Source organism: Bombus vosnesenskii, unplaced genomic scaffold, assembly GCF_011952255.1.
Source record: "Bombus vosnesenskii isolate JDL3184/JDL3185 unplaced genomic scaffold, Bvos_JDL3184-5_v1.1 scf7180000013316, whole genome shotgun sequence".
Classification (NCBI taxonomy): Eukaryota; Metazoa; Arthropoda; class Insecta; order Hymenoptera; family Apidae; genus Bombus; species Bombus vosnesenskii.
In genome coordinates this window covers 553,356-562,321 of record NW_022882962.1, presented here as the reverse complement: position 1 = coordinate 562,321, position 8,966 = coordinate 553,356, and the positions used below count along the sequence as shown (strand labels likewise).

Here is an 8,966-nt window from a genome sequence, read left to right as displayed (position 1 = left end):
TTCTTTCTATTACTTCTCCTCCTCTTCTTTTACGATATACTTACACTTGCGCAATTTTTAAACTGCAGATACATTTACGTAGAATTCTGTTCAAGCTTTCACATACGCACGCGTACATAATATTTACTCTAAAAAACAAGAAAAAAAAGAGATTAGAATAGTTCAGAAAAACGAAGAACAGACAGGAAAACAAATCAAGTCGAAAGAAAAAGGAATAAAGAAGAAGCAATATTCGATTTCATATATAAACACATTTGATTCCTCTAATAAGATTTCTTGTAAATTTTTAGATACTTTTCATATCATGCAATGTGTACGAACTTAGAGATTTGCGTATTGGGCTTAAGGTTTCCACATACATCTTTTTTTTTATATTACATTGACTTACTTGTATTCCTTATGAACTATGTCAGTCATAATTACATCTTTAGATATGCCGACAACATATACTAACGACAAACGAACACGATAATAAAAATGTGTATGAAACTTCATTTATTAAAATTAATTTTAAGGTTTCAGAGCATATTGTCGTAGATAAACATAAGGATTGATATGATATAAAGATCATCTTTGTTTCTGAATGGAAGAAAACTTATTTTAAAATTTGTCTTATATTTCAAAAGTACTGGAATAGTGATATACGAAACACGACGAAGCAAAGTATGATGTCCCAAAGTATTTGAAGGCGATAGATGACACGTTTTTGTAAAAAGTATATTTTTTCAACGTAATAACAATGAATACATACAATCAGTTATCTATACTAATGGGAAGAAGCAGATTTTAACTTACAATTGGCTTAAATTTTTGCAAATCATGTATGTATAATACATAAGTAGCATGTATTACTTTTAATTACTTGTTTAGTTCATGGACAATGCTAAACAAGATTTGTTTTTCCTATTTACAAAATTTCATACATATTACACCAAATGAAAGTAAAATAAGTTCAAGTAAGTTTATTATTACTAAATATATTAATAACAATAGTGCCGATAGAAAAGAAATATTGCAGTGATAAATTAAAGCGAAGATACTGATTGACCTAGATGCACCTAAGGCTGATGTTTATTAGACTAAAATGAAAAAATCTTAAATTTCAAGTCCTCTATTTCAACCCTCTATTTCAAAATCCATTTTAAAGTCTGGCTAATTCTCTGATTTCGCTATATCTTTTCCACCAACAACATATTTATAATTATTAAAATGCAGTCAAAAGATTAAAAGAATTGCATACACATGGCGCACAAACACACGCGCATAAATCAATATATTATTATCGCACCTTTTTTAAGCTTAAGTAAACGATCAATTTAGATCTCTTTTCTTCAATTAGACGATCATTTATTCATACGCTATGTTTAACAGTAATGATTATATTTATGAAATAGAAGGATAAACAACAAATTACAAACAAGCATAACAAAATATTGTTCGCGCTTTACAGGCAATGTACAAGGATATCGTCGTATTAAAACTTTATAAATACGAAAAATAGCAGAATATTAAAGCTGTACGATATTACTATCATTGCAGATGTATAAGTTCGTAGAAGGTTTTCTCGTGCTACCCCTAACCAAAGCTTCCTGGTACTCAACAAAAGTGTTTTTTGACAACGTTTACCGTGTATTGATGTTATTTGTTACTAAAATACCAGATTTCTAAAATTCGGATTTACATTGATAAATACAAACGTAGTACATTGACTTTTGCTCCTTAGATTTTATAACTCTAAGTCGTTGTAATCATATATGGAAATTCAACAAAATTAAAACGATTTCATACCATCTTTGATCAACAGCTGAATATTCGCTTACCAAAATTTGACTACTGGCAGTATTGTTGGAAGTACGTCGATTGAAAGAAGCTAATAATAAGACCGTCCTAATGACATTTCTTTATATTTTTATCAACTTGGTACTCGTTGTCAATATACTCATTGAGTCACTCGATCATAGGCAATTAAAAGCTATTTTCGATTCATAATATTGCTTTTTCACCTCGACTTTTTCAATTACAATCATATTACATTCAATATTAACATAATGATCAATGCACCTATACTATTGATACGATTGAAACCATGAAGTAAATCCAATTTAAAAAAAAGCATCATTTTTTGATAAATTTACGATATTATTTGCTACGTATCTAAGAACGAAATGTAATCTTGTTGGTATATTTAATTTTCTTGAGCACTATGATTTTATTTGATAATAACTACTTTCGCTCAAACAAAAATAAAAATATCAAATAAATCGTAACATCTAGAAAATTAAAGGAAAAGTTTTAACGATTACTGTTAATTTTTGTTTGCATAGAGATAAAATCAATGAGCAAATAAAATCTCCGTGTATCGTAGCATATATATTCACGTATAAATCCGTGATGTATCTGTTTGTTCGCAAATTATGAAACAGGTATTCAGTATACTTTCGAGACCCGGAAGATATATATGTTATGTATACATAAAGATCAAGCAATTAGGCATGTTTCTCCTTCTATTAGGTATACTGATTGTTAGATATTGAATATATATTAACCCTTCGTAGATAAACATCTCTTTTTACAATCTGTAAGGCCGTTTAACTAGATCGTTCATATTCAAGTTAAATTTCCTAACCAATCTATTCTTTCAAAAAATTTTTTGAAATTTCATAATTACTTATCAATGTTTATATTACGCTATACAAATTGTATTTGTCAAGCTGAACATTTGAAAAATTTGTCAATAAAAATAAAAATTTGGAGGAGGTATAACGACTCAGTTTTCCAACGAAGGGTTAATTTTACAAAAAGATATCATCTAATATTTATAACAAAAAGCCCTATATATCAATAATTTTCAGTTCCAAACTAACTCTAAGAAACTCATTGAATTTATGGTAAACGTTGATGTTTTAAGTGCGGACGATAGATTCTTAAAATACAAATTTCGTCAACGCGCATACAATATAATTGTGAAGAATTTACATATATCAGATCTCTTCATCGCGTGTGCCGATTAGCTATGGAATTCCAGATCGTGTTTCAGTGTAGAGGAACACTGGTACGTATAAGGCATCTATCGTTAATAACAATATTTTTCTCAAAGATCCTCTATTTCACTACAAGTGATGAAGAACTACACAGCCTCAAAGGTTCCGCCGTTGAACAGATCTGATTTACAGAATAAAGTTGTCATTTATATAAATAAGCGTATGTTATCATGTTAAAAAAGGGAAATAATCGAAGAATATACAAACTTGACCCAAAAGAAAAACAGTCCACAAATTAATCATTTTAAATGAAGTTGTACATTTTCATTTTAGTGCCCATTTAAATATTCAGTGAAAAAAAATCATGGAAAGTTATACGAGAATTGAATAATTCTTTTGCTATCTTTAGTTATGTCGTGTGTAAGTGGACACGTTATAAATAAATAAATACATAAATAACTAAACATTATCGAAAAATGAAACTATTGTTTACACATTAAATTGTTGCAAACAAGTTTTTTTTACCCTGCACTCATCAAGTATTACGAGTTTGCAAATTTTTAAAACATTTTCACTTTTTAACATGTTATATACAATATTCATATACTATTGTCACGAAGAGAAAATATTCTCGAATTGAACGTATACATTTAATGAGCAGTATGTATGAGCATGTAGATAATTATACACGGATTTAGGATCTTGTATTTAATTTGTACTCTATCCAACCCGTAATCTACAGTTTTCAATATCTTGTCTGTTTACTTATTGTAATTTGTATAAGCCAAAAACGAATCGCTGCAAGCGAATAATATATTATTTTTCCTTTAATATAGTACAAATAGATAATACTTATAACATATTTATGATAAACAGTATGTTTTACTTGACAAGAAATCGGTTGTGGTACGTACAATGTACAAAAAATGTCAAATTCTGTATACTGCTCATATATGTATATATGTATATATAAGAGTATAATACACAGCATATCGATTTTTTGCTCTTCACCATTCCTATTTATGAAATATCAAGTTCTTTCAGATCATCAAATTTTATGCGAATCACATAATTATGTAAAAGTACCCGCACATGCCTGTTCTACGAGATTTGCACGCTAGTTTTAAAATGAAAATTTATTCTGTTTTTTCTTATTATTTCTACCTTCTTTTCTTGCTTGCGGGAATAGACAAACAAATAAATAAATAAATATAATAAAAATAAATAATCGAATATAATTATTGACTAATTTACGTTTACAAACATTTTCCATGGATATATATATATATATATAGATCCATATATATCCATAAAGATTGAAATATGCTTACAATACATACATACGCGTGTGCGCGTGTGTGCGCGCGTGTGTACATATATATGTATGTATTGTAAGCATATTTCAATCTTTCTGGTTTGTCATTGCGTGTGTATTATGTATTTCTCTTTCTTAAATTTTAGTCAAGTTAGATGAAATAACAAGAAAAAGGTGAAAGAAATCAAATCTGATTAATGTCCATCCCATCCGCGCGTGCAAACGCAGAAAAGGCAATTCGGTCGTCTATATTATTGCGTAGAACTAACGGAAGAATGATCACTGTCCGTTGATGCTGTATCCGAAAGCGGTACAGAGGATGATGCTAGTGGTGGCGAATCAGATGCAATGTAATGGTCACGAAAGACTTTTATGGATGGTTGTCGTTGAGATGATAAAGTGATATTTACATTTTCGGGTAAAGGGGGTAACACGTTAGTTTGAAATTGTCCGGATATATTACCAACAGGTTGATAATTGGCTACTACGATGATTTTTCCGCTTCTACTACGTGCTTTTCCAACCCCGAAATAACGACTGCTTGCCCAAATTACTTGCGTAAAATGGCCTGTAATACATGATATTTATAGCAACCAATTAATTATGTGAGAAGATGGTATCTATAATTTACATTGTTACATTATACTGCCTTAAGAAGATACCTGCGTTTACATTAGCATGAAGAATATCCGGTTCTTTTAAAAAGTCATATTGTTTCACCGCTGAATACCAATACGATGCAACATCTTGTCCAGTTACATCGGTAGGGACAGCACCACCAGGTCGACAATAAAGATTTTGTCCAACTTCTCGATCGTTTCTATAGTAAAATGTGTTGGTGTGTGCTAAATGATTGGCCCATGTTTGTGCATACTCACACAACTGCAAAAGAATATTGAATTTCAAATTAATGACAGACTCTAATAGCATCAATTCATCCAATACAAACATATGTATGTATACATATGCAATGCGTACGTAATACGGTAGGTCTTATGTATACATGTACAAGTGTATGTTTCTTTTCTTCTATTTTTACCTATCTCTATTTTTTGTTTCTTTTTGTTAGCAAAAAAACTTTGTTTTTTATATATTAAAAGAACATTATCCCTACCTGCGGCGACATGGTTAAGGGTGGAGCATTGTGTCTTTGTCGATAAACATTGTGCCAGCATAAACATTCCGTTATAAATTCGCTATCTCGCCAGTCAGTCTCCAAATCGTTACTATCATGTGCGATACTCATCGGCCTGTTACTCAGGATCTGTGTTGTATCGACAAAAAAAGAGCAGGGGCAGTAAAAATGTGCCATTCTGATAAACTAACCACATAGGCTTGTTCGTCTCGTTCTGGGTTAGTATCCTAAGCATTTGACCTAGATCGTTGAAAGATTTCGTTCTCTCACCTTTTTTAACAGCTTCGGTCGATTGTCAAGCTGATGAATTTGATCATTATTCAAAACCGAAGATGTAGAAGTCGATCCGCAGGTATCTGAAATTCGATTTGCTTTATATAATTTCGATTGCTCCACTCTTTTTCGGAGATTTTCCAACGCTCTTGCCTCTTCCCTCTTTCTAGAAGGAGGCCAATTCGCGTTCGAAGTATGAATCATACTGATACCGACGGACGACGTATCCTAAAACATGAAAGAACCAAGTATTATCAGTCTCTGAAAGTTCTGTCATTTGCTTCCGAGTTTCGTTCGTTTCATTCTCATTTAGAATAAATATTATACAGTATTCTTGTTTTCCTTCTTAACCCTCTTTTACGAATCGCCTTCCACTTCCTTTCGTGCTTCAAATTAAATACCGATTATGTCGAATCTTCGCGCACAAGTTGAAATTATTAGCCAAATACAAGATAAAATATATGGACCACACGATAAATATGATTTCGCGAAAATATCAAAGTTTCTTACATTACATATTATATAGAATATTCTATCTAATAAGTATGTACAATATCAGAAATTTTAGATTTTAATAAGTTATCTTGTTTTCTTTTCTTTAAGTTGACAATCCGTCGAATAAATGCAACATGAACGAATGTAAAATAATTTGGGAAGAAAATTTAGCAAACTAAACCTATCTTTTTTTAAAGATTCAAGGAACGCTCCGATTATGTATCATTCAATAACGTATCGTCTGTCATCAGTTGAATGCATTCATTCGCCGCATTTTTCGTATTTGGTATATTGATCAAATCGTTATATACTTTACGTAGAGAACAACAAACGAAGAAAAAGAAATAAAATACACCACCTTTTGATTATTGCCATTAGTAAAAGTAAAATCTGCCAAATGAGCTGTTTGACTAAGTAAACGACGGCTAGCGGGACATCGATTGCGATTTATCATTTCTTTTTGAATAGCGTATTCGATGAAATAACTTTCAATTTCGATGTTATCGCGATGGGATGGCGATAAAAGTTCCGTAGTTTCTTCCGCAGTATCAAAAGTGCGATTCACTTCGCGTAACTCCATAACGAGATAACTTTCAGATTTCCTGCAATCGACTGCAATATTACTCGATTACCGGCTGTCTACCGTCTACTGCTGAGCTACCACTTTCAACCACCACGATTCACCTGATCCATCGGTATTCCCTACCCCTTTTTTCCTTCCTTCCTCAATTTATAGAAACTACCTTTGCGTCGTCGAGCTCTTGTCTAGCCCTACCTACTCATGCGCATCTTCAACCTAACTATATCTACAAATTTCCGCACTGTTCCACATACGGGGTGGTGCCCTTTCGCAACTCACCAAAATTCGACATACACGCATGTACGTTGCGACATCACTGCAGTCTCTCGATATTCTTTTAGCACATTGTCTGTCACGGTGACCATCGATAACTCACGAGTTTTACTAAATTTGTAGAATGGTTAAAATAAAATAAATTTCATGAATTAAAAAATTGTCAACAATGTGAATAACTTACATAACGTTATCAGAAAAAAAGTACGTAAATAAAGTGTAATATTTTGTAAAAATTAAATATATAGTGTAATATATCTAAACCCATCATTGTCTCAGGACGATGTATATAAAATTCGCGTAGCAGTCCAAGTAGTACAAGTTTTGAGGGCATGCTTAGTTATAAAAAAGAAGAGGGGATTGGGTGTTAGAGATTTTGTACATTAATATTAAAAAAATTAAATCTGACAAATAATTTTCTGTATTTTACGTAGAGAGGTAAAAACTTTTTAACATATTTCTCTGCCTGATGAATATTTTACAGTACAATAATTTCATGTGCCAGGTTTTTTAATTCTGTCAAGATATCTGATTTATTGAAGATGTCATTTCATTCAAGCTGCAGCTCCACAGATAAAAATCTGAAACATTTAGGTCATGAAAAGTTGATAACCATTTAATGTGTCCATATAACAAAACAGGTCTGTTAGGAAATATTTTTAAAAAATTACTATTGAGTATTTTATATGTATAGCAATAGCTATTAAAACAAAACACAGTTTAATTTTAGTAAATGAAATCCTTTTACCATTCTTCTCTCACCATTTATGTTTATTTGTCACAGTTTATCTTTCAGCATTTTCGAAGAAATGAAGATTTAATTCATTTTTTTAGTAGATATTCTGCATTTTTAATCTTAACTAGTACAATCAGAATTTAATACAAACATAACCTAATATAACCTAGTCATAGCACGAACACACAATTTTAATCTAACTCAACATTATTGAAGTAAATCTAACTGAAACACAATCTAATATAATTTAACCTAATCTGGCTTACTTAACCTCTATGCTGCATAATTAATTTCTGCAATTATTTTTTAGTAGTATCAATTTTAAAAGAAAAAATTCTTCAATTTTAAACTACTTTTTTCTTTCATTTCTTGTAGTATTGACATATATTGTTGTTAATTCACATAATAAAAGAGAATAACTTTTAACAGCAAATAGATTAGATCAGAATCTCCTAATGGACACGTACACAGAACTGTTCATCTGTAATCGAATATCTCAGCCTAAAGATTCAAGTTTAAAGACACGTTTAAACTTGACCTAAATTATTGGTATTTTTTGTCTGTTTTAATTATAGATCAGATTTATAATATAATATAATATAATATAATATAATATAATATAATATAATATAATATAATATAATATAATATAATATAATATAACTTTATAAATTATATTATATAAATTTATGATATAACTGAATTTAATTTACAAAGGTTTGACGTCTATTTATTGAGATTTAAATAATTATACAGAATAATTATTTTGAAAGATAAAATCAATTTACGTACATGGCGAAGCATTTGAAACAGGCCATCTGTGTGACTCGCTTGGTTTTGATGGTAGAAGGATATGCATCAGACTAAACTTGCTTGGTTTTAAGAAAGGCATGATTTGTTGTTAATAGCTTTTTCATACGTGGAGATGTAGAAGAGTTATCGAGATCAGCTCTACTTTTTATACGCAACATGCTTTTTTACTTAAAAATATGTTTAAATATTTTGTGTAAGCAAATCGCAAAAGGACATAATTTGAAATTTGTATAAAATACTAAGATTTGTATATTCAGAAAGCTAAGATACGCATAAGATATGTACTCTTCGACGTTCAGCTATGCTGACGATTATACAAAGAATATTCTCTTTTGTTTTACAGATGAATACCTGTGGTGGATCAA

At 30.5% G+C, this 8,966-nt stretch overlaps 1 protein-coding gene and 1 long non-coding RNA gene across 4 annotated transcripts; both read right to left on the bottom strand.

Moving 5' to 3' along the window:
• Positions 1 to 48: 48 nt before the first annotated feature.
• LOC117235616 lies at positions 49 to 7,195 on the bottom strand. 3 transcript variants are annotated; one of them, XM_033497820.1, is made up of 6 exons: positions 6,558 to 7,195; positions 5,702 to 5,932; positions 5,411 to 5,560; positions 4,959 to 5,178; positions 4,760 to 4,864; positions 49 to 128 (listed from the first exon to the last, which is right to left on the bottom strand). In XM_033497820.1, the coding sequence occupies exons 1-6, from the start codon at positions 6,777 to 6,779 to the stop codon at positions 124 to 126; spliced, it is 933 nt and encodes a 310-aa protein (XP_033353711.1). In that variant the 5' UTR covers positions 6,780 to 7,195; the 3' UTR covers positions 49 to 123. The 3 variants fall into 3 exon arrangements, with proteins under 3 accessions (XP_033353711.1, XP_033353709.1, XP_033353710.1); XM_033497819.1 differs by lacking the exon at positions 49 to 128 and adding an exon at positions 4,520 to 4,682; XM_033497818.1 differs by lacking the exon at positions 49 to 128 and having other exon boundaries at positions 4,345 to 4,864.
• Positions 7,196 to 7,450: 255 nt separating this feature from the next.
• On the bottom strand, positions 7,451 to 8,348 carry LOC117235622. The gene is made up of 2 exons (XR_004493703.1): positions 7,815 to 8,348; positions 7,451 to 7,633 (listed from the first exon to the last, which is right to left on the bottom strand). It is a non-coding gene; the product is annotated as an uncharacterized LOC117235622 (long non-coding RNA).
• Positions 8,349 to 8,966: the final 618 nt, after the last annotated feature.

Bases quoted from the DNA above. Each gene is read 5' to 3' on its own strand.
- LOC117235616 (XM_033497818.1), bottom strand. From the start codon at position 6,779: ATGGAGTTACGCGAAGTGAATCGCACTTTTGATACTGCGGAAGAAACT. The intron at 5,933-6,557 runs GTGGTGTATTTT...TTCATGTTTTAG, and splicing joins CTAATGGCAATAATCAAAAG to GATACGTCGTCCGTCGGTAT. The intron at 5,179-5,410 runs GTAGGGATAATG...ATTCTTTTGCAG, and splicing joins CCTTAACCATGTCGCCGCAG to TTGTGTGAGTATGCACAAAC.